Source organism: Haliotis rufescens, unplaced genomic scaffold, assembly GCF_023055435.1.
Source record: "Haliotis rufescens isolate VD_foot unplaced genomic scaffold, xgHalRufe1.0.p SCAF_10, whole genome shotgun sequence".
Taxonomy (NCBI): Eukaryota; Metazoa; Mollusca; class Gastropoda; order Lepetellida; family Haliotidae; genus Haliotis; species Haliotis rufescens.
The window spans coordinates 36,630,718-36,657,827 of record NW_025963780.1 but is presented as its reverse complement, the minus strand read 5'-3'; the positions used below and the strand labels follow the sequence as shown (position 1 = coordinate 36,657,827).

General features: G+C 36.0%; 1 protein-coding gene and 1 long non-coding RNA gene across 2 annotated transcripts; both read left to right on the top strand.

Moving 5' to 3' along the window:
* Positions 1 to 1,604: 1,604 nt before the first annotated feature.
* LOC125377264 lies at positions 1,605 to 8,024 on the top strand. The gene is made up of 3 exons (XR_007219497.1): positions 1,605 to 1,644; positions 6,169 to 6,250; positions 7,975 to 8,024. It is a non-coding gene; the product is annotated as an uncharacterized LOC125377264 (long non-coding RNA).
* Positions 8,025 to 8,031: 7 nt separating this feature from the next.
* On the top strand, positions 8,032 to 20,352 carry LOC124142655. Its single transcript, XM_048385952.1, has 13 exons — positions 8,032 to 8,730; positions 9,113 to 9,251; positions 9,625 to 9,761; positions 10,676 to 11,048; positions 12,203 to 12,271; positions 12,536 to 12,589; positions 12,871 to 13,052; positions 14,596 to 14,730; positions 15,383 to 15,483; positions 16,455 to 16,548; positions 18,382 to 18,446; positions 18,893 to 18,973; positions 20,181 to 20,352. Exons 1-13 carry the CDS (start codon positions 8,416 to 8,418, stop codon positions 20,350 to 20,352), a joined length of 1,917 nt encoding a protein of 638 aa, XP_048241909.1. The 5' UTR covers positions 8,032 to 8,415.
* The last annotated feature ends 6,758 nt before the right edge of the window (positions 20,353 to 27,110 follow it).

The following is a 27,110-nucleotide window of genomic DNA, read 5'->3' as shown; positions in this document are numbered from 1 at the left end:
GGGCTGTTGCATAGGCCCCTCCTGATCCCTTTGACCATGCAAAACCCCATCTAGACTGAACAATTTCATTCACTCTCTCTCCCATTTCAGAAAAAATGGGCGGCTTCCTCGGCGCGTCAAGACAACAGCCAGTGTGCACCTCAGAGGTTCTTCCAGCTTGCCAGGTGAGCTTCAAACAGCCCAAGGCACCCTAGGAAACTGGTAAAAAATCAAATCAAAATTCTTTTTCTCTCTGTCTTTTTTTAAAGAGCTTGTGTAGACTTAAGACTTTCAGCAGGTTTAAGGGCAGCTACAGGAGCCCTTAAACCTGCTGAAAGTCTTAAGTCTACAATGATGGGGTGGCCCCTCCCTGGACCCCCCAGGCAGTCATGGGCTGTTGCATAGGCCCCTCCTGATCCCTTTGACCATGCAAAACCCCATCTAGACTGAACAATTTCATTCACTCTCTCTCCCATTTCAGAAAAAATGGGCGGCTTCCTCGGCGCGTCAAGACAACAGCCAGTGTGCACCTCAGAGGTTCTTCCAGCTTGCCAGGTGAGCTTCAAACAGCCCAAGGCACCCTAGGAAACTGGTAAAAAATCAAATCAAAATTCTTTTTCTCTCTGTCTTTTTTTAAAGAGCTTGTGTAGACTTAAGACTTTCAGCAGGTTTAAGGGCAGCTATAGGAGCCCTTAAACCTGCTGAAAGTCTTAAGTCTACAATGATGGGGTGGCCCCTCCCTGGACCCCCCAGGCAGTCATGGGCTGTTGCATAGGCCCCTCCTGATCCCTTTGACCATGCAAAACCCCATCTTGGCTCAAAAATTTCATTCACTCTCTCTCCCATTTCAGAAAAAATGGGCGGCTCCCTCGGTGCGTCAAGACAACAGCCAGTGTGCACCTCAGAGGTTCTTCCAGCTTGCCAGGTGAGCTTCAAACAGCCCAAGGCACCCTAGGAAACTGGTCAAAAATCAAATCAAAATTCTTTTTCTCTCTGTCTTTTTTTAAAGAGCTTGTGTAGACTTAAGACTTTCAGCAGGTTTAAGGGCAGCTATAGGAGCCCTTAAACCTGCTGAAAGTCTTAAGTCTACAATGATGGGGTGGCCCCTCCCTGGACCCCCCAGGCAGTCATGGGCTGTTGCATAGGCCCCTCCTGATCCCTTTGACCATGCAAAACCCCATCTTGGCTCAAAAATTTCATTCACTCTCTCTCCCATTTCAGAAAAAATGGGCGGCTCCCTCGGCGCGTCAAGACAACAGCCAGTGTGCACCTCAGAGGTTCTTCCAGCTTGCCAGGTGAGCTTCAAACAGCCCAAGGCACCCTAGGAAACTGGTCAAAAATCAAATCAAAATTCTTTTTCTCTCTGTCTTTTTTTAAAGAGCTTGTGTAGACTTAAGACTTTCAGCAGGTTTAAGGGCAGCTACAGGAGCCCTTAAACCTGCTGAAAGTCTTAAGTCTACAATGATGGGGTGGCCCCTCCCTGGACCCCCCAGGCAGTCATGGGCTGTTGCATAGGCCCCTCCTGATCCCTTTGACCATGCAAAACCCCATCTAGACTGAACAATTTCATTCACTCTCTCTCCCATTTCAGAAAAAATGGGCGGCTTCCTCGGCGCGTCAAGACAACAGCCAGTGTGCACCTCAGAGGTTCTTCCAGCTTGCCAGGTGAGCTTCAAACAGCCCAAGGCACCCTAGGAAACTGGTCAAAAATCAAATCAAAATTCTTTTTCTCTCTGTCTTTTTTTAAAGAGCTTGTGTAGACTTAAGACTTTCAGCAGGTTTAAGGGCAGCTACAGGAGCCCTTAAACCTGCTGAAAGTCTTAAGTCTACAATGATGGGGTGGCCCCTCCCTGGACCCCCCAGGCAGTCATGGGCTGTTGCATAGGCCCCTTCTGATCCCTTTGACCATGCAAAACCCCATCTAGACTGAACAATTTCATTCACTCTCTCTCCCATTTCAGAAAAAATGGGCGGCTTCCTCGGCGCGTCAAGACAACAGCCAGTGTGCACCTCAGAGGTTCTTCCAGCTTGCCAGGTGAGCTTCAAACAGCCCAAGGCACCCTAGGAAACTGGTCAAAAATCAAATCAAAATTCTTTTTCTCTCTGTCTTTTTTTAAAGAGCTTGTGTAGACTTAAGACTTTCAGCAGGTTTAAGGGCAGCTACAGGAGCCCTTAAACCTGCTGAAAGTCTTAAGTCTACAATGATGGGGTGGCCCCTCCCTGGACCCCCCAGGCAGTCATGGGCTGTTGCATAGGCCCCTTCTGATCCCTTTGACCATGCAAAACCCCATCTAGACTGAACAATTTCATTCACTCTCTCTCCCATTTCAGAAAAAATGGGCGGCTTCCTCGGCGCGTCAAGACAACAGCCAGTGTGCACCTCAGAGGTTCTTCCAGCTTGCCAGGTGAGCTTCAAACAGCCCAAGGCACCCTAGGAAACTGGTCAAAAATCAAATCAAAATTCTTTTTCTCTCTGTCTTTTTTTAAAGAGCTTGTGTAGACTTAAGACTTTCAGCAGGTTTAAGGGCAGCTATAGGAGCCCTTAAACCTGCTGAAAGTCTTAAGTCTACAATGATGGGGTGGCCCCTCCCTGGACCCCCCAGGCAGTCATGGGCTGTTGCATAGGCCCCTCCTGATCCCTTTGACCATGCAAAACCCCATCTAGACTGAAGAATTTCATTCACTCTCTCTCCCATTTCAGAAAAAATGGGCAGCATCAAGCTGGACAGTCATTGTACATGTCTATGTTTAGTTCTCGATGTGATGTAATTAAATCGAAGGAAATTAATATTAAAACTAAAAGTTTTAATGTTAGTTATTTCTGTGTTTGATTATGGATTTACTGCAGACTCAATGGATATTAAACGCAATTGTCCTTGTGCTTTATAATGGTTCAGGTTAAACTATACTTTATTAAACTATATATGAGGATAGAGCAACCTTTATATCTGAAAGACATGCTCCATTTGCTTTATCTGCGTGGTTGAACGTTGGCTCTATTAATATCAAAGTTGGCAGTGTAGCAGAGGATGACATCAACCACATATTAGAATGGATCCCCTACTCTTTTACAATCCATCCACTGGTTTAGATAGAGGGGGGTTCAATTCTCTTGTGTATGATGTTTCTTTGTCCCAATTTCTCCGACAGATTGATTTTTTTATTAATTGTGCATGTACATCTTTTATGCATGTAGTCTGGTGAATTTTTTTGCAGAGTATTACACCCAGAGTGAGCCACCTTATCGCAAGCACAGAGTCAGCGATCTAACCCTCTGAGTCTTCCACAAAATGAAAGTCCAACAACTGGTAGTCTGATTTCGTACTTCATGTACACCCCCCACCCTATCATAACCTGTAATTTGTCAGTGGAGGTATTATTAGATCTTACCCTGATTGTAGGAAGAAATGTTACAGGAAAGAAAGTTACAGAAATAAAGTTACATGACCAGCATAGACTGCTTGATACCCAACCTGGAATACCTGTTTCCTGTGCTATGATGTTCTGTCAGTATTGGGTGAAAACACATTGTGTAGTAGTATGCTAAGTGTCTGCACCAAGAATACCTTCCTAGTAGAGAACTTAATTGTGAGGCAGTTAACATTAAGTATAACATTACATGCTAATTACTCACTCAGAACTAGAAATTATGAAATAACTTTTTCATGTTAATTATTGTGGAAAGTATCTTTTTATCTTTACATGAATATATTATGCCTTATTTCGTGTGGTTTCTCTAAATTCTTATATTCAAAACTACAGGGTAAATGTAGAAATAGAAATAAACTTTAAATTTGAAAAATAAATAAATGCCATTATAAATGCATTTGTGAATATGACACATGAAAAAGTTACTTCCTTTTCACTATTTACCAATTTTGTCAAATCCTGACAGACTTGGTTCAAATATATTTAGATTTAAAAATGTGATTAAAAACACGACTTTATATCTTGCATGCCATTGCAGAATATTGTAGAATATCATAAGGACTGGTAATTTATATATTTATTGGGGGGTGATCATGAAGAAATTACACAGCAAATAAAGGATGGGGTTGGGGAGGGGCGTTTTAATGACAACATGTAGGGGGTCACCAAAATTTATCACAAGTATATTTGGGGGAGTGGGTACGTACAACATAAATGACATGGTTCTGTATTATTTTGAATAAAAAGGTTAAATATTTCATTTGTTATATGTTATAAATGTCCATGAAAATGCAATCTGTATATATTGGGGACATAATAAATGCACATAAAATGTGTGTGTGTGTTGTTGGGGGGGGGGGGGGGGGGGAGGGTCTCATCTAAATATGGTCCTAACCAGGTTGATAATTAAGGTCCTCTACCTCCTTCTAACACAGATACCTGTATATTTCCACCCCTTTATGTTTGCATGGTGCTCTCACATGGGGGCAATGTGTTCTTTCGTTCAATACACAACATGCTTTTGATCTAATTAATACAGAGAGCTGGCATGTAGGTGTATGTAGGATGCAATATTATGCAATCCTCAGGACCATGGTTTATGGTCACTGATCTGGTACTGTTCATTCCTCGTTTCTGTCAATCATGATGAATTAGCCAATGAAAACACTTGTTTCATTGAAAAGGCCAATGACCATCGCTTCCTGAAGTTAGTAGCTAAGAATATAAGATTGTTGTATGTGGTTGTTTATGGAATGTGAATGACTTTTCAACTGTGCCAGGTACTAGTCTGTATCAACAATCCATGTGTGTAACATTGAATCATATCTCCTTGTTATATTTCTCTGTTGGATTGGCGCTACAATTATCTGTCCTGATGACAGTTAAACATTGCAGGTTAGTAATATCATTGCTTTAGGCACATACGTTTCAGCATATCTTTAATGATTGACATATCTCAGGTAATTAGCAGTGATAATTGCCATGTATGATACTTCCTCATATCAAATAATTCTTGTTTTGGTAATAATACATATTTTGAAAGTCTTAAAGAGAAGACCTCCAAACCTGAGTATTTGCAGCACCATGTTCATGGGATAGAAGTAAAATGCGGTTTCACAATTTGGACCTGTATTCTGCATTTGTTAAAAAAATATGAAAGTATCATATTTTCCAATGTTTCAAATTGTTTCTATTTGAAGGATTTGTAGAACAATTTAGGGGGTCACATTATGTAGAGAAATAATTGTCTTTTATTGTAAAAAATTAGTAATGAAAATGAAACTGTTCAAATACTAGTCCAAATTTCTTTTCGATATGATCTGTGGATTAAGGGGTTCTTTACTTTTTATTGTTGTATCCAGCAAGTGATATTATTTGATTGATAACGGTGTTAGAACCTACACTGAAACGTCGCTCTTAATTGTAAGAAAGAAGTTGTTCATCCAAAAATTCTTAACCTTGCTCACTATACAGTTTATATATTTTATGCATGTCATTATGTCATAAGAGTCAGTATTACACTAACAGTCATTATGTAGTCACACATAGTTATATAATAATGGATAGCAGGGGTAAAGTAAACAACTGCATCATTTCTAGTTTGATATAACTTATCTTGGTACATCAAGATTGTATTAAGTTTACTGAACAGAGTGTTTGCTATTTATAAATGAACAGTTTTTAAAAACAAATATTCATAAGACTGAAAATGCAATCTGTATATATTGGGGACATAATAAATGCACATAAAGTGTGTGGGGGGTGGTGGTGGGTGGGGGGTGGGGTGGGGTGGGGGGTGGGGGTGGGGGTGGGGGGGGGGGGTGGGGGGGGCTCATCTAAATATGGTCCTAACCTCAATTCCATTATAAATTACCCATACCTAAGGTTGATAATTAAGGTCCTCTACCTCCTTCTCACACAGATACCTGTATATTTCGATCCCTTTATGTTTGTATGGTGCAATGGGGGCAATGTGTTCTTTCATTCAATACACAACATGCTTTTGATCTCATTAATACAGAGAGCTGGCAGATTGTAAAAACCAATATTCATAAGACTTGTATACTTCATACTGATATTTCCACACTAAAGAGAGGTACTGCCAGAGACTATGGCAGGATGGGGACCCCAGCAACTGATAAATGGTGATCACATTACAAATGTTCTCCCTGGGTCTGGGCAAAAAACACAAAGCACACATATTCAACAATTGTCAACAATTTAGGAAAACTAGTTTCATGTAGTATCATTTGTTTGCAGATGAGATTCCTGAATATCTGTCAGAATGTCAGATGATTTGAGGAAACAGACAGAGTCCAGTACATCCCAACCAATGGCAAGAGTAAGTACCAACACTAGGAATTCATACAATGATATGTATATGTAACTTTTTTTAACTCTTTGTTTAGATCAAAGTTAATTTGATTAGGTACTTATGTTTACAAGTTCTACTTACATTAGATATCTAATGTTTTGGTCATTATTGTAAGATAGGATTTGTAGGTCCAGAATAAAATATATTCCTTTCCATTTTGTAAGGCCTTGTAATGATTACTGTCAGTACATCATTTACTTCAGTTCCCACCGGTTTGTTTGTTCAATATTATTAGAACTGACATGCAATGTAACTAAAACAAGTAATGCAAAGTGCATGGTGGAACCAGGCCTTTATTTCTTAGTCTGAAGAAAAGTGATAACTTAATTGTTTCATGTAACTACTTCGTACACAGCAATATTTAAAATTCGGCAATAGCTGAACTATTGTGTCATGATGACATCTTGATATGTTTGTTATAATTAGTTTGTTCAATAATCATTAGAACAGAACAGGTACTCATACATCTCATGTTCATCTATTTTTCTGAAGTAATATTGCTTAGCCTTTGTATGATGTGGTGATAACTTCATGGTGTGACAATCTGTCCATTATACCATACTGTGAGTATGTATACCCAAATAAAGACACAAACTAAAGAGGAATCTTAGAAGATAATCATTAGCTCACCCTGGGGTTAGGCTGGGTGTCTGCTACTGATCTATATAACACATTCTGCATGTAATTAGCTACAAACCACATGGACATTTCCCCACACAGACAGTTCCCAACACTGACATTTCCCTACTCAGACATTTCCCTACATGACAATCTGTTCTTATATATTGAGGGTCCTTCTACTTCTACAACATATGCTAAATAACTTGTTAATTTTTATGATTTTCCCATTACCATGAGCCTATGATGTGTACTTTTTATAGTGAGCATGACATTCCATTACAGTTCTGTATACCGTAATCTAGTGTTTTAAGTATGAATACTTGACACTAAAATAGGGGCCATTTCTGCAAGTAGTAAACATTTTGAAAAGTTCTTTTCCAAGATGTGATTATGGGAAGGTTTTCCTTTCTTTCTTTACAATCATTAGGATAACCTGGTATTCTGAAAAACTGAAATAATGCATAGAATTAAGGGTTACGTGTTTACATTGCCTGATTGTCTTTATTTACCATATATATTACAATATGAACACATTTAAGTGAATCTTGTGATTTGAAAGGCTAATATGGCAGTCATTATGAAAACAGTTACTCTATATGCAGTTTATTTTAAGACTAGCACCATGTACCACATTCACAATCAATAAGAAAGAAATAGTTCTGAGTGTCTGTTTATTTGAATTTTCCTTGAATCCTAGAAATATGATTGTGGAAAATAGATTGTTAGTCATCATTCTTTTGTCAGCATCAGCAACCAAATATGAGGACATGTAGAAGAACGTTATCACAAAATTTCAATGAACACTCGAGTACTTATTGGGAATTACAGTATGTGTTTTGAACAAATCATGTACTGTTTCTCTTCTCTGGCTCAGCCTAACATGTGACATGTACATTGCCCAATGAGGGTGAGTTTCTGTCTCTTTGGTAATGTGTTTTTGTAGGATGACTAATGCACATAGTCAATAAATTTAGTAATATGAAAGAAAAGCCTGGTAAATATGATTATGGACATCATGTATGACATACAGTTGAACATGATGTAATAGGTTTGCTTTTAATGCATTTCAGGTAAAATGTTCAAGAAAAAGAAGTATTGGTGTGATTTCAAAGGAGAATTATGACTGCCTTAGATTAAAACTTGAAGGAGGTGACATTCCCAAGGATAGCAAGACTGTCAAGTTTTACCATGTCTGCCAGAAAATACAGAAGTTCAATTTATCTTTGACAGAAATTCACAACCCTGTCCAAGGAGAATATAGATTGGAGATTATAGATGGGGACAGGAAAATAGTGATATCAAAGTCAGAACTTGATAATGTCATCTGCAAATTTTACACTGAGTTGCGGGGTTCTGGAGCAAAGAAAATAAGAACATTGATAAACCAGTATTATGCTGGCATTTCTCAGGAAGCCATACAAGACTTTATAGACAGGCAAGATGACAGGCAACTGTTACATCCTAAATTTGTTAATGCTGCCAAACTAAAACCGGTGATTTCAAGAACACCAATGGGGCGACATCAGGTTGACCTTGTGGAACTAACTGGAATGCCTGCAGAAAATGATGGTGAAACATTCATTTACATCTTGTCTGTTATTGATGTTTTCACAAGATTCTTGTGGCTTCGGCCTCTTTCCAACAAAAGAGCCTGTTCAGTGGCATTGGAACTCAACAAAATCTACTTTGAGTATGGATGGGGAAATCCAAGAATCTTACAGTGCGATCAAGGCTCCGAGTTTAAGGGAGCAGTCAACCAACTCTGCATAGAAATGGGAACGAAGATTGTCCGAAGTCGGGCTCACCATCCACAATCTCAGGGAAAGGTGGGTGACAAATTTCAATCAAAACATGCACACTATAAACGTTGAGGTAATAGATGTAGATACTTAATAGTAAGAACATTAATGTTGATGTTATTTGGAACATGTCATCTTTAGGGCAGAGCCACACTTGCATGTGTGTGACAGATGACACCGGTGGGGCAGGATACACTAACCTTCGTGAACACCTGCTACTATCACTATTTTATGTTGATTCATAACACATGCTTATGATATTGATGGAATCATTAAGTGGACCCAGCTTTTAGAAGAGGCTTCTTATGATTATGGAAACTGTTTTTGTTATATATTTATGGTATAACACTTGTGCACACTTTTTGTGCCTGCCTAATCTGTTTACTATTTAGATGTTAATTTATTTCAGAGTGAACGATCACACCGGGATTGGAAAAGCCATCTCGAATTTGATCACAGCAAACATGGTGATGGAGAAAACTTCAACTGGGTGGAAAAGTTGCCAGCATATGCTAGAATACACAATGAAAGCATTCATTCTGCACTTGGTAAAGTTTGCATATATAGCTTTAATTTAATGTGGGCATATGTCACAAAGTGTGAAGCACATAATGTAAGCATATACTTTTCAGACTGTAAGCATGGTAAATGTGGATGTGTGACATTGAATTTATTTTACGCACTGACCAACAAATAACCATTATGACACAGTTAAATGATGATGGCTCATAACAGAAGGTACAACAGTTTCATAGTTGACCAGGTATTGACCAAAATATAGTTGCATGCACCCTTCAGGCTACTGCAAATTTATAGAACTCTGGAAATATCAATATTGCCACAGTGCAGTTGTGACATTTATTGTTGAAGAAGACATGAGAAACACAGGCTTGTATTTAAACATAATTCCTATGTTAACAGGTTGTTCACCATACAAGGCCATGCTGGGCTGCCCTCCAGTACACTTCAAGAATTTGTTGAGAGCTGGAAATACAGTTGATGCGTACTCTTGCTCTGAAGAAGATGAGCAGTGCGAACTATCTGCAGAGAGTGATGAGGTATGGAGGATTTATGTCATTACGCATAACAAGAGACAAACTCATCTCTATACCCCGCCCATTGTCTAGTTTTAAATACAATGATATGTGCAATCAAATGTGACATTGTAAATTATCAGTTTGTCTCACCTCCTTGTAGAAGAGGTTGAATACAAGAGCTAATATAACATCTCCATAAACTTTGTACATCTGCCTTAGTAAAACTTTAATGATAAACAAAGGTTATAATCATCTTCAAGTTTGTGTAAGCTAAGAATATTTAGATATCATGCATGGTATTGTAGAGCATTGTTTTCAGGCAGGTATTGTTGCAGCCCTTTATAGGTACATGTAGTTACCAGAGTAAGGTACACGGTACAGATAAGGTACAAAAGTTGTAAGCATGCTGACACCTCAAAACCTGGTGAATTTCTAATACATCTACAATTAATGCTTTTATGGATTTTGTTGCAGTGTCTACTGGTGTGTCATTTAATTAGAAAAGGAAAATAAATCATATTTTGAAGTTTTTTAAAGAAAAAAGACTCTATAATAGCCATAGACTGATATTGTACAAAGTTTCATGAAGATATCTTGAACAGTTTTCGGGTTCTGCTCTGGTAAACCCCACTGCTTCCATTCAGTTCAGAGACTAAGTCAAAATTTCAAAACTTTGTACAAAATAAAAAGACAAATTTGTAGGTGCAGGAGATAATAACTGTCATCGGGTCCTGTAAACCTGTGCAATAATGACAGGAGATGTGACAAGTAGAGACATGTACATAGAACTATTTCAATTGCAAGATATTAGAAGTAATGATATGTTTAGAATATGAGGTAAAACTACATGTGAAGTGGAAGTGATATTATTTGACGTTTATGTTAGATATGTGGATATAAAAACATGGTAAATGTAATACTTTATTATTCTTTAGGATACTGGAGACGAATATGGCATTAATGAGAGAATAGAAGCAATCACAAACCTCAGGAAAAATGTGCTGCAGGCGTCACTGACCAAATCATCAGAAATGATTAAAAAACACCACGAAAACAAGGACACATCAGTGTACAAGATAGGGGATGAAGTTCTGGTGAGGGTTCGTGGAAAAGATACCAGAGTCAAACGAGGTGGGCCCAAAAAAGGGATGAAAAAATGCAAGGAAGGAACTATTGTCGAAATAGATTCGCAGAACTCCCAATTCAAGGTTGCCTATCCGAACAAGCATGTGCAGTGGGAGCAGGTGTGTGACATTACTTCTCGGACAAGAAAAGAAGAGAAGAGGAGAAGAATGAGGACATATGAAGGTACATATTTCCAGTAGTAGTTTATGAATATTATGTAATTAGCAAGTATGTTTAATAATGTATTTTAAATAAAATAGTTCTTACAGAATAGATGACATCATCTATCTTGGTGGACTGTAAAGACATGATGTTTGTAATGTATTTGCTGTTTTTATCATTTCCTCCACCCAAAGTAAGTGCAGTTGGAGATACAGAAACGAGATCAGTGTGTCCATCTGTCACATTTTGTATCAAGAGCATTCAATATTTCCTCATAGACCCTCACAATTGGTGCCTTTTCCCATGCTGGAATGTTTATAATATTTCATTTGCATTTTCATGGCAACAAGTTGGTTCAAATGAGGGTGGGGTTTGTTTCCAGAGCACAATTCATAAACCATTGCGTATTTCTTCATGAAACTTTATATACACATCAGGCAGGTTCTGTTATTCTGCTATTCAGTTTCTTTGGTAGACTTTTATATTTTGCATTTCTAAGAAAATACCAAGTTGGACAGCTAATTAGAACAGTTATCAAAGATGATACAACTCATGTTGCTACTGCAGGTTGAAAAAGGTCTCCAGCAATACATGCTTGAGGTGACTAATTTGACCAGGTGATCGGGTAACTTGGTTTATTCTATGACATGGTACCCAGACAGTGTGGATGTTGCTAATACTGCAGTGTTAATTAAAAGAGAAGGAACAACATCATATTTAAAATCAGGAACATACATTAATTAATGTTTTTTATGGTTCAGAATTTTGAAAGTATTATATGGATCATAGCAAATGTAATTACATGCCATTACTAATTCACGACTTTGCAAGGTATTGAAATAATTTGGTGTAGTCATTAATTGTTATGTCATTTGTACTAAAATCTTAGGATTAATGTAGTATATGATACTTCCTGTGATATTATACATTACTTACAAGGGACATTCATTGGTTTGTCTTCTTGGAACGAAAGCTAACATTGACACAGGAGGTTAGGTGGTATACAAAACACAACTGATCAAGGGTCTGGAATCAAACTGCAGTCAATGGTTGAAGCATTTCATCATTTTCAGTTCAGTTCAGTTCCTTAACCAGTTAAATTGGTCGCTCTGTGATATGTTGGTATGTGCAGAAGAAGGCATAAATGTGATAATTTTCATATATTTTTCTAACAGATGCTCGGCCAGATGCAAGAGAAGAGGGTAGAAAGCCACTCAAAAGGGGAAAAACACAGGATGAAAAAGGTATTACAATTTGAGACACCTCATAGGAATCTTCTGGAATGGTTAGTCTCCAAAACATTAGGCATATGCATGAATACTTGCATGCATGCATGCACAATAAGAAGGGTAATCAATACTTGTACAAACTTTCCACCTTTCAGAGTACATTTACACATATTGAACACTTCAACGGAATAAATGTTTTAAAAAAAAAATGAATGTAAAGCATTACTTTATCCTGAAGGTATATGCTTGCACTTGGTGATGTATGTTTGTACTTTTAAGGAAAGGGAGAACAACAGGCTCAAACCAAGAGGAGAGACAATGCAGAAACAAAAGGTAATATCTGAATACAGATGGGTAGATCAACAAGACTGATCAATCCTAGATGCATTATTATATCTGTTGGAAGGAGTACACAAATTCTCCATATGATGTTGTGTCAGTTACTCATATGTCTTCCTGTATATCATGCACATCTGAAATGGTTCATTGTCTCAGCTGAAAAATACTACATCAGTACATGTATTGCAGAACATTACAGTTGTTTCCATAAAAATAATATACTAAGAGATATATTACAGGTCAATTTGTGTTACTTATATAATGTGTCTATGCAGGACGCAAGACACCAACTATGAAAGAACTGGAGATGGAGGCCTCATTCTATGACCTTGACATTGTGGACAATGAAGGGGCTGGTAACTGCATGTTTATTGCATTGGCTCAACAGCTTCAAATACATGACATTGACATAATCAGCCATAAACATCTGCGAGAAAAGGTTGTGCAATATGTGCAGGTAAGTAAACAATAATGCATACTTTCAATTTTCTTAGGGTAGGAATTTGATATAGTGAATAAAATGTGAAAGCCTAATTGGGCTGAAGCCATGTCCTATTTGTTTGGAATCATGTTATTCTTAGAAATCAGTGGACCAGCTGAAAATTTGGCATGCAAGTTTGTTCAGATTATTACACCTCAATGGATTTAAAAAGTTTATATTTGTTATCATTATGAACATTGATATGCAGTAAGAATGTTTTTTACAATAACGGCAGTACATTTGATTTGGTGAATTTCAATTTTTATCCAGTAATGAATTCCACATATCTTTTTTTGTGTTACTGAAATTTTGGCTTACAGGACGAAACCTCAAAGCTTATGAAGCAAAGGTTTGCCTGAATAGTATTAGTTATTATTGTCTCTGAAAAGTACTCACATATTTTGGATCTTATGTTAAATATGTCAATGACAATTTGCTCTCAACCTTTCCATCAAATATATTTTCATTAATTCCTCTTACGTTATGTGAGCTAGAGAGTCATGGGGCTCTATTGGTGATGCCCTTGACATTGATTAAACTTCTTTATTTAAAACAAGATAAACGAATGGTTGTCCCAATGAAGGAAACATCCCTCAGGTCAGCCTGTTAAGTAGGGTATATTACTTTCAAATGTTTTGGATATATTATGAGACACCTCTTAATATTGAGAATGTAAGTTTCAAAATTGCATGACAGTTGTCAGATAAGGTGTGTAAAATAAGCTGAATATTCACTTTTATCTGCCACATATGTACATGTACAGTTCTAATAGGTTTCATACTTCCGCAGCTCATTTATATTACATTATAATATTTGTTTTACTTTTGACCTCATAAAGTGTTATCAGGACCTTAAAAGGCATTTAAAAAATGTGATGGCTGAAATTTTGTACAGAAAGGCTGTATACACATTTCTAAATGAGCAAGTCTAAAATTATTATGCAAAGTGGCTCTTTTAGGTTACAGTATAAACCACTGACTTTATATTCAGTTGGGCTGTATGAATAATTTCTGATACTTTATGTTTACCCCAATAAATAGGTTCAAGTAAATTTTGAAAGGCATATAGATTGGGATGAGGTGAAATGGGACTAAACTTTGCATTTAAGGTAAATGCACTTATACAGCAAGCCAGTGAAAACTGTTTTTTCATTAGCTCATCTTGAATTTTCACTTTTTCCAATTTTGGGCAAACATAAAAACACTTGACCAAATTCATGGAACCTGATGAATTGCACAATTTCAATTCATTATCTATGCATGTTGCATTTAACATAAAGATGCAAGTACCAGTACTTCCCCATGGGGGTCATGCAAAATGGTATCTTCTGACAATGTGAGGTTTGTCACTTGTAGAGATTTTGTACCATTTTAGCTTTGAACTTAGATGACTATACAACACAACATTGAGTCATGTTTTTTTGTTTGTTTTTTTTTTTTCATTTTATGTGTATTATTAGTATAAGAAGAAAGAAGAACAGTAACATTTCTCAGTCTCACACTAACTGAACATGTTTTAGGGCAAGCGGCGTCTGTTCAAGGACTTCGTGGATAAAAACCATTATCCAACATTCAGAGACTATATCATCAAGATGAAGATGTTGGGGGAACGGGGAGACAACATCATTCTGCAGGCAACAGCTGACCTCTATAAGGTGACCATCAGGATCATTACAACAATTGCAAATGAGCCTACATTCATTCGTCCAGCTGAATACCGAGGAGACATGCCAGTACTAAGCATAGGCCACTTGTGGGAGCTGCATTATGTGACACTCATACCAATGTCCACAGAAGGAGGTTTGTCCTTTATTGATGGTACAGTTAAAATAATTATGGCAGGTCACCATGTCAAAGCATTCAGAACTTGTGTAGGTTTTTGCAATATATACCTATAACATTACATATTACTCAAAACAGTTGACTCTTCACGCTGAAACAAAGCCCAATAATGCCTAGCATTGTGCAAGTGCCAGCATGTTCATGTTCTTTAAGTTAAGAACTAAATTACACTTGGATCGTCACATTGAGACCGTGGCATGTACCTATTATCAGATATAAATTTATGACATCTCTGACCACAGAGATATCAGTATATTACTATATTGGTACTGAACATTTCATATATTCACAGACTCATTGGAAATTAAGGATAGAGAGCTAATATAAGTATACTTCTGACATTAACCATTTCATACTTATCATACACAGAAAAAACATTGTTGTGTTCATTCACATGCTTGTTACTTGTACAAGGATTACGCATACTGGTTCCACATCTCACATACAATCATGTTTCATTTTAAGAGAAAGAGACGGAAGCAGCTAATGACACCAAAATGGACACAGAAGATGAATCAGATTCAGATTCAAAGTATCCAATCAACACTGCTGTATGGGAACACAAGGCATGTCCAAACCCAATGCAACACCTGCAACAAGACATTTCCTTATTATTGTGTCAGATGCTTAATGATAAATCCATTAATGTTTTCAGTATATTAACCAAAGATGATTTCAGATGTACTTTTGTTTTAATAAAAAAAAATCTAAAAATTATATCTGAGTAAACAGTACTCTTGTATTACCTTCATAAATGTTTTTGCCATGGTGCCTTCATATTTCACAATACATTATTTGAAAGTTTAGCTTAACAATTGTAGGAGGCACATGTCAGTTGCTGCCATTAGATACCTGATAAGAAGGTATTATTCACTCTCAGTAAGATGTTTTCTTAAACTTGTGTTAATGATGTTTCTCTTTACTAAAATGTATACAGAAAGAAAATGTAGTGGCACACCTGCAGAGAATTGCTGCAAGAGATGCACCGTGAGTTTTGTTGGCAGATAACTTGGAATGACTTTCAATCCAGATATAGTAATAACTGGGTTTTTATTCCAGTTGCTTCTCATAGTGTTTGATTTACTCCTAACCTGTGTTTGTGGGTTTTACCAAAACGAAACAAGCTAAAACAATGAATTATTGAAGTACCAATAAAACACGAAGCACTAATTGAAGTCCTGAATGGATACTGTGTTAGAACTAGTCCCTAGCAACCTATGCTTGTCACACCAGGAGACTTAATGGATACTGTGTTAGAACTAGTCCCTAGCAACCTATGCTTGTCACACCAGGAGACTTAATGGATACTGTGTTAGAACTAGTCCCTAGCAACCTATGCTTGTCACACCAGAGACTCAATGGATCAGGTGGTAAATCTCTGTGACCCTGGATGAATTTATGACATCATACATTATGACTGTGATAACTTTGCTCATAATATCAAAACACTATTTGGTCTTGTTGAGACACAATATAGTATTGATATTGCTGAGTGGGGCACTGAACAACAAACACTCATTTTAGATATGTTTTTCAGTGAGGAACAACTTCAAAGGCATGATGAGTTTGTCAGCGGCTTCCCAACACCAGACCGAAGAGTCAATTTTGCAGAGGGATATCTGTCTCAATATGTATGTACCTTCTCAAATGTGACAGTTGCCTCATATATTATTTTTCACAAACATCCTTCCAATCATTGCTCATGAAAACGTTACATGAAAATGTGTGAGCTTCAATGCAAGACCATGCTTAAAGGATTGTGTACATGTTAACTTACAGCCCTGTCATTTGGGACTCCTTATAGGATCTGGTGGAATAGGAGAGCTAATGTTGTCTTCGGGGATATTCTCATGTATATATATTCTGGCAGCTTATTGATTCCTACAATCGATACCACCTCAATTTCAAAGGAATATCAGTCAAGCTGTCCATTCTTTTGATATATAAAATGGGTTCAATCTGTCATTGTATTCTGTTGAGAACAGTGCACAGATTATTGAACAAATACCCACCTGAAGGTTTTTGGTTACACCCACTGAGAAAGCATTACTACTTCCACCACCAAATGAGACTTGGTAAACTACAATAACATGAAATTTCATGTAGGTAAGAAGATACTATGACAATGCATTGAGATAACCTGTCAGATAGTTTTACAGTGAATAATTCATTATAGGTACTTTAATACATTCAGGTTTGGAAACTGTGGCATAATAAGAATTGTTTTCCAATGAATAACACTGTAGACATAGAAGGAAGTAATCAACCAGTGTGAGAGCATGGAAGTCATACTGCATACTGCATTAAGTATATGTTTTGTCTGACTTCTAGTAACGTCTGTACCATTTTTATTTAGATAATTTAGTTCATGCAATTACTAGGTTAATTGGAATTGGACCTTCTTGTTGGATCTGTTCCTGTAGTAGCCATGTGCTCAGGTCCTTGCCCATCTGTTTCTTTATGCATATGAATCAGAATTTCTGCTCGGATTGGCAAAATAAAAAACACAGGAATTCAGTCAAGAATTTTGACTTTAGATTCCTGTATATCAATGATCTGAAATTGTTCAATAATGTAAGTAGCCATTCCCGTCCACTGAACTGGAAATAAAAGAGACTAGTACATCTGTTTTATATTTTGGTCTATGCATAAAGATTCAGAGTGACAGTAAAGTATACACAAGACTAGAACAAATAGGATGACGTCAACTTTCTAGTACTCAACTATGCTTTTATGTCTGACAATTTTCAAACAGCTACAGCCTTTTAAGGTACAATTGAGCGTGCTCTTTCTACAAAGTTTTTCAAAGAGTGCCATACAACTCTTGCTTCAAACTTGTTTGATCAAGGCTACAATATTCAAGGCCTCAGCAAGCTTTCAAAACATTTCATGGTAGACATGTGGAAGCCATTTCCAACTTTAATGCATTAATGACCAAAATGATGTCCCATGCAATTCCTTTTTTTGACTTGTACCATATGTTCCCATATTTATTTAGGTGTCACGAGTCTTGCCTTTGCATGTGTTTGTGATTGGTGTCATAAGTGGGAAATGACACCCTCACCTTTCTTTGAACACCCTGTATTGACAGTTGTTCATAAAAACATGCTTGTGATATGGTGAAACTCGTAAAAAAGACTTCCCTTTAAGCAGAAATTTCACATGAAAATAGAAAGGGATTTGTTGATTATTGTTTTGTATGTTTATGAAAATGTTTTTTCCACTTTTATTCCCACACACAGTATTTTTATCTGAAAGTGCATGGTGGTAAGTCATGAGGAAATTGTGGTGCCCCTGTTGTCACAAGTACAACTTAAACACGTTCCAAATTAACTTGTGCTTTTAACTAAAACGAAATGTTATTAGTGTTGCTATATCTGCTTATATTTGCTTAACTACTTACTTCATTACATAACAAAATGTGTATTCCCTATATATTTTGCACACTTTTATTATTGTTTCAGATGCAGCAAAAAATGCTTCAGTACTTGATATCAGCTTTGACATTAACAAGACTGAAAGATACACGGTATTAAATATTAATATTTTATGACACTTTATGAAACAGGTTGTTTCAAATAATTCCTGATAACATACATTATATTTAAGTTTTGAGGTTATACCAGAGGAATGAGACAGATACCATGATTGGCTTAATGTTACATTTATTTGCATTTACTAAAAATGTATTGTAGGATTGGCTTTCGTTTTCATTCATGGAATGTCATGTACTTCCTGATGAAGTACTCTACACGTGACACATATTGCCATCAAATAAGCAACAATGCAGGCAGTTAACTGCCAAACACACTGACATATAGACACTTCCACTTGACATGTAATAAACCAAGTCATCGAACCTGACCATCAGATAAATTAGGTTAGCATATGTTGGTATGGACCTATGTTCTGTCCCATGGGGTACTTACCCAACAGTTGACTATGATGAAATGATGGATTTCTTTGTTGATACAGGAGGATATACTCAGGAAGTATGCGACTGTTCAAGTGCAAGGTTGAAAAGAAGCTGGAACTTTTAACGCAAAAGCACATGTTGTAAGAATACCTTTATGTTGAAAAAACACATGATATACGCCACCGTGGTCTAGTGGATAGAGCATCCACCTGGAGAGAAGAGGGTCGTGGGTTCGACCCTCAGCCACGTCATACCAAAAGACGATAAAAGGTTGTACTTGTTCCCACCCTGTCTGGTGCTCGACAATAAGGGTCTAAAACAAGTACTAGTTGGGTCGGAGTCAGCAAACTGTATTAAAGGTTACACAATTTGCGTTAGCAATCTTTTAACGTCTTTTGGTATGACGCAGCCGGAGATCAAACACTAATGTTCCTGCTCTCAGGGCAGACAATCTTCCTATAGTCCATGGAGGTGATCAGCTATTTTTCTTTTACTCACCAAAAACCTTATTAAGGTATTGATAAGGAACATGTATGTATGTATGTATGTATGTATGTATGTATGTATGTATGTATGTATGTATGTATGTATGTATGTATGTATGTATGTATGTATGTATGTATGTATGTATGTATGTATGTATGTATGTATGTATGTAAGAACAACAAAAGCAATAAGATAACAAAGGTGGTAACTTAACAAGGGAAGCCAACTGATAATTGGTGCTGATAGGTGATTACCAAAGAAAAAATGGAAGCCAACACTTAACAGTAAATTGGCACTGACAGGTAAAAGAATAGAATGTTGCTCATGGGGTACACAGTTCCAGTGACTGTCATGTTCAAATAACAAAAGTCAGTATGAGATGGTCAAATATTTTTGCCTGTCATTGTACCCAGTTAATGTCATGGACTGGTTATCTGTCATCTGAGTAAACATCTTCTCCTTTGGGGTGGTAGGGCAGCCTACTGGTTAAGCATTCACTCATCAAGCTGAAGACCCGGATTCGATTCCCCACATGGGTACAATGTGCGAAGCCCCTTTCTGATGTCTCTCTTCTCCTTAGAAACCACATAAATAATGACACTGAAACATCACATACTTGTTCCAATGATGTCACATGTGTTAACCAAATATTTCAGTAAGGCTGCAATTTATGGATATATTCATTGCGTTTTCTTTAAATAGTTCTATGACAATGAATGAATGACAATGCTTACAACAAATCCTGTTAGATGACTGGCTTTGTTGATATTTCAAACTGTTGCCTACATGTGTTGATGTCTTTGTGAGCTACGGTGCTTAGTCAATTGTTTTTACATAAACATATGTTTTTTCACACTTCAGAGCTGCCACAGATTACCTGATGTATGTTGGGGTAAAGGAAGCTATAATTCATATTCTGATGGATGTGCTGAATAAACCCTATGAAGAAGTCAACTATGAATGTAAATCAACAGAATTTGATGCCAGTCAAGTTCCAGGGAGGGGTGTCCACATCACTGTGGATGACGAATAATGATGGCTTGGTTCACACAGGGAGGATTAAAATGCCACTGTTATACAGGATGACTGACTTGCTGGATGTGTTGTGATGATTGTGCTTGCACACTGATATCAACACCCACATATATTATCTTTACAAGAAAAGTAATTTGATGTACATGAACCACAGTGACATGTCATTTTGTAACATTAGTATTTCTTTGTATGACAATGTGTGAATTTACTAGGGCTGCAACGGGTAACTCACGAACTCTATGCTTACACTAAAAGTCACTCATGTTCGCATTTCTTTCTGACTATGCACCCATTCCTTCTGACTTAGGCTCTTCTTTTGGCCACTGATAGTAAATCCCATTTCTAACTTGAGAGCAGAAGATGAATGCTATGGGTCAATATTTCTAATTTTAAGAGATTTTTGATTATATTATTACTCATGTCCCCTCGACCAGAAATGGGATAACGCCTATAAACTCGACAAATAATGGAATCTTAAGATTTTGTTTTGACTACTGATAGTAAATGCCATTTCTAACTTGAGAGCAGAAGATGAATGCTATGGGTCAATATTTCTAATTTTAAGAGATTTTTGATTATATTATTACTCATGTCCCCTCGACCAGAAATGGGATAACGCTTATAAACTTGACATATAATGGAATCTTAAGATTTTGTTTTGGCTACTGATAGTAAATACCATTTCTAACTTGAGAGCAGAATATGAATGCTATGGGTCAATATTTCTAATTTTAAGAGATTTTTGATTATACTATTACTCATGTCCCCTCGACCAGAAATGGGATAACGCCTATAAACTCGACAAATAATGGAATCTAAAGATTTTCTTTTGGCTACTGATAGTAAATCCCATTTCTAACTTGAGAGCAGAATATGAATCATATGGGTCAATATTTCTAATTTTAAGAGATTTTTGACTATATTATTACTCATGTCCCTTGAACAGATAAGGGATAACGCCTATAAACTTGACAAATAATGGAATCTAAAGATTTTCTTTTGGCTACTGATAGTAAATGCCATTTCTAACTTGAGAGCAGAATATGAATGCTATGGGTAAATATTTCTAATTTTAAGAGATTTTTGACTATATTATTACTCATGTCCCCTCGAACAGATATGGGACAACGCCTATAAACTTGACAAATAATGGAATCTTAAGATTTTGTTTTGGCTACTGATAGTAAATCCCATTTCTAACTTGAGAGCAGAATATGAATGCTATGGGTCAATATTTCTAATTTTAAGAGATTTTTGACTATATTATTACTCATGTCCCCTCGAACAGAAATGGGATAACGCCTATAAACTTGACAAATAATGGAATCTAAAGATTTTCTTTTGGCTACTGATAGTAAATGCCATTTCTAACTTGAGAGCAGAATATGAATCATATGGGTCAATATTTCTAATTTTAAGAGATTTTTTACTATATTATTACTCATGTCCCCTCGAACAGATATGGGATAACGCCTATAAACTTGACAAATAATGGAATCTTAAGATTTTGTTTTGGCTACTGATAGTAAATGCCATTTCTAACTTGAGAGCAGAATATGAATGCTATGGGTCAACATTTCTAATTTTAAGAGATTTTTGACTATATTATCACTCATGTCCCCTCGACCAGAAATGGGATAACGCCTATAAACTTGACAAATAATGGAATCTAAAGATTTTCTTTTGGCTACTGATAGTAAATGCCATTTCTAACTTGAGAGCAGAATATGAATGCTATGGGTAAATATTTCTAATTTTAAGAGATTTTTGACTATATTATTACTCATGTCCCCTCGAACAGATATGGGACAACGCCTATAAACTTGACAAATAATGGAATCTTAAGATTTTGTTTTGGCTACTGATAGTAAATCCCATTTCTAACTTGAGAGCAGAATATGAATGCTATGGGTCAATATTTCTAATTTTAAGAGATTTTTGACTATATTATTACTCATGTCCCCTCGAACAGAAATGGGATAACGCCTATAAACTTGACAAATAATGGAATCTAAAGATTTTCTTTTGGCTACTGATAGTAAATGCCATTTCTAACTTGAGAGCAGAATATGAATCATATGGGTCAATATTTCTAATTTTAAGAGATTTTTTACTATATTATTACTCATGTCCCCTCGAACAGATATGGGATAACGCCTATAAACTTGACAAATAATGGAATCTTAAGATTTTGTTTTGGCTACTGATAGTAAATGCCATTTCTAACTTGAGAGCAGAATATGAATGCTATGGGTCAACATTTCTAATTTTAAGAGATTTTTGACTATATTATCACTCATGTCCCCTCGACCAGAAATGGGATAACGCCTATAAACTTGACAAATAATGGAATCTAAAGATTTTCTTTTGGCTACTGATAGTAAATGCCATTTCTAACTTGAGAGCAGAATATGAATCATATGGGTCAATATTTCTAATTTTAAGAGATTTTTGACTATATTATTACTCATGTCCCCTCGACCAGAAATGGGATAACGCCTATAAACTTGACAAATAATGGAATCTAAAGATTTTCTTTTGGCTACTGATAGTAAATGCCATTTCTAACTTGAGAGCAGAATATGAATCATATGGGTCAATATTTCTAATTTTAAGAGATTTTTTACTATATTATTACTCATGTCCCCTCGAACAGATATGGGATAACGCCTATAAACTTGACAAATAATGGAATCTAAAGATTTTCTTTTGGCTACTGATAGTAAATGCCATTTCTAACTTGAGAGCAGAATATGAATCATATGGGTCAATATTTCTAATTTTAAGAGATTTTTTACTATATTATTACTCATGTCCCCTCGAACAGATATGGGATAACGCCTATAAACTTGACAAATAATGGAATCTTAAGATTTTGTTTTGGCTACTGATAGTAAATCCCATTTCTAACTTGAGAGCAGAATATGAATGCTATGGGTCAATATTTCTAATTTTAAGAGATTTTTGACTATATTATTACTCATGTCCCCTCGACCAGAAATGGGATAAGGCCTATAAACTTGACAAATAATGGAATCTTAAGATTTTCTTTCAGCTACTGATAGTTAATCCCAATTCTAACTTGAGAGCAGAATATGAATGCTATGGGTCAATATTTCTAATTTTAAGAGATTTTTGACTATATTATTACTCATGTCCCCTCAACCAGAAATGGGATAACGCCTATAAACTCGACATATAATGGAATCTTAAGATTTTGTTTTGGCTACTGATAGTAAATCCCATTTCTAACTTGAGAGCAGAATATGAATGCTATGGGTCAACATTTCTAATTTTAAGAGATTTTTGACTATATTATCACTCATGTCCCCTCGACCAGAAATGGGATAACGCCTATAAACTTGACAAATAATGGAATCTAAAGATTTTCTTTTGGCTACTGATAGTAAATGCCATTTCTAACTTGAGAGCAGAATATGAATCATATGGGTCAATATTTCTAATTTTAAGAGATTTTTGACTATATTATTACTCATGTCCCCTCAACCAGAAATGGGATAACGCCTATAAACTCGACATATAATGGAATCTTAAGATTTTGTTTTGGCTACTGATAGTAAATGCCATTTCTAACTTGAGAGCAGAATATGAATGCTATGGGTCAACATTTCTAATTTTAAGAGATTTTTGACTATATTATCATTCATGTCCCCTCGACCAGAAATGGGATAACGCCTATAAACTTGACAAATAATGGAATCTAAAGATTTTCTTTTGGCTACTGATAGTAAATGCCATTTCTAACTTGAGAGCAGAATATGAATGCTATGGGTCAATATTTCTAATTTTAAGAGATTTTTGACTATATTATTACTCATGTCCCCTCGACCAGAAATGGGATAACGCCTATAAACTTGACAAATAATGGAATCTAAAGATTTTCTTTTGGCTACTGATAGTAAATGCCATTTCTAACTTGAGAGCAGAATATGAATCATATGGGTCAATATTTCTAATTTTAAGAGATTTTTTACTATATTATTACTCATGTCCCCTCGAACAGATATGGGATAACGCCTATAAACTTGACAAATAATGGAATCTTAAGATTTTGTTTTGGCTACTGATAGTAAATCCCATTTCTAACTTGAGAGCAGAATATGAATGCTATGGGACATTCTTTCTAATTTTAAGAGATTTTTGACTATATTATTACTCATGTCCCCTCGAACAGAAATGGGATAACGCCTATAAACTCGACAAATAATGGAATCTTAAGATTTTGTTTTGACTACTGATAGTAAATGCCATTTCTAACTTGAGAGCAGAATATGAATCATATGGGTCAATATTTCTAATTTTAAGAGTTTTTTGACTATATTATTACTCATGTCCCCTCGACCAGAAATGGGATAACGCCTATAAACTTGACATATTATGGAATCTTAAGATTTTGTTTTGACTACTGATAGTAAATCCCATTTCTAACTTGAGAGCAGAATATGAATGCTATGGGACAATATTTCTAATTTTAAGAGATTTTTGACTATATTATCACTCATGTCCCCTCAACCAGAAATGGGATAACGCCTATAAACTTGACAAATAATGGAATCTTAAGATTTTGTGTTGACTACTGATAGTAAAAACAATTTCTAACTTGAGAGCAGAATATGAATGCTATGGGTCAATATTTCTAATTTTAAGAGATTTCGACTATACTATTACTCATGTCCCCTCGACCAGAAATGGGATAACGCCTATAAACTTGACATATAATGGCATCTTAAGATTTTGTTTTGGCTACTGATAGTAAATCCCATTTCTAACTTGTGAGCAGAATTAGTTAGTCACATGATATATTGTTTAATAACAAAATTTATCTAGAACTCTATGGTTACACTACATGTCACTAATGTTCGAATTTCTTTTCATATGGTTGAATAAAGATATATAACTTAAGTCACCTTCAGTGTATGCATGATCAGATTGTTTAATTCATGTATCTAAAAACGTTTTGCATGTACTGTGGTAAAAAAAATCCCAATCGGACATTTTGTATCTCTTGAGACCTTACAGGTCAGATAATAGTGGGGTGGGGCCCCGGATAGTAAATTTGGACTCGTCCCAGCTCTAGAATTTATGTACAATTATTTGAGAGAGATGGTTTGATATTTGTGTATATTGGATGTTGCCATGTCATGACCATTGGAATAATAAAGTGATGCCACATTTCTAGTCTGTCTGAGTTCTGCTCATGACAGTAGATCATGAAGACTGCACCAACTCTATGCATGTCTGCCAAGGGAAGCGTGGGAAACTGTGGCTTTCTGCCACAACTCAGAAAGTTGTTGATGTGTAATTGTTGTGATGTCTGATGTGTGACATTATGCTGTACATTTTCATATTGTTATGTGTCAGTTTAAAAATAATGTAATAATAATGTCTCACATTGTTACATATTTTGTTTCTTTGGACCATTTTCTGAAACGATTACTTACTGGTAAATAACATGAACACTTAATACGAACATGGAAGGTAATACAAGTGGTTGTATGAAAGTAACTATTAAACCACTTCACAAAGATTAATTATTTGGGGGATTATTCTTCACAGGAGTTTTTCAAAATGTTCCTGGGGAGTTTTTTTGGTAAAATATCCATGACACAAGACAAACACATTTGTGGTTACGCTTTGCAAGTAGGGGGTATTCATGCATTTATCAAAATTGTATATGCCTTCTTTATTATGTGTACTTGCTTTGTTTAGGCTTTGGTTAAAATTATTAAAGGTTAAGGTCTGTGTTCTGATATTTGCAAAACACATTTTAATTATTGTATGAGGCATGGTTTTCTCTGTAGACATGAAACTATATATGTACATCCTTACAAATACTGCCACATTAAATGTTAGTGCTATATATGTCAATGTTCAAGGTGACATTTGAGGTTATTGGGACACATGGTTGTATTAACTGTATTACTTGTGTAATGCAGAGACTGGGTTATATTTGGACGAAGAAATTGTGATGGTTTGGACTTGAAATACATGGTAGTTTACATTTTGAGTAAATGGAAATGTTTCTGATTTTGCAAGTATTTTGAAACATTTGCTAGTTACATTGGTTTGCATTCTAGAAACATTTAATTCCCATGAAAATGACGTGTATAATGGTCTTTGTCATATTTATGTAACCTCCAGGTTTATGTTCATTTAATGTTAAGGAGCCAATGGCTATCATTATTCATCTGGCATTTCTTGTGTGTTAGATTATTTTGCTGACTTATTTCAACAGCCATAAAAATATATTTGTGTCTACCAAATTAAGCGCTTGAATACCACATATGATTATATTTAACATAATAATCATTTAGTCTACCTTGTTGCAATATGGTTTAGAACAGGACCCCAGCAATCTATTCTTGTGATAACAGGCGACTAAATAGATTTGGTTGTTAGATTTGGTGACTTTATTGATTGTGTGTCATCGTACCCCGATGGTGTGGATTGTTGCTCATAATAGGAATGACTGATTTGTCTGGTCTGAATTTGCATACAGGTGGCTGGAACATGGCTGAATAAAGCATTAAACAAGAGTGAATATGATCATGTAGTTTGCAATTTCTTATATGTTTGTTTGTTTGTTTCTTATGTGCCTCAGATTTGTCATCAATAATATACATAGGTTGTTTTGTATTTTTGTAATAAAACATCTTCAATGAACTTCATTTCTTTTGTCATGTGAAGTGAATACACCAACAACTAACCCCAGGAGGTGATGGATGTCTACAATCT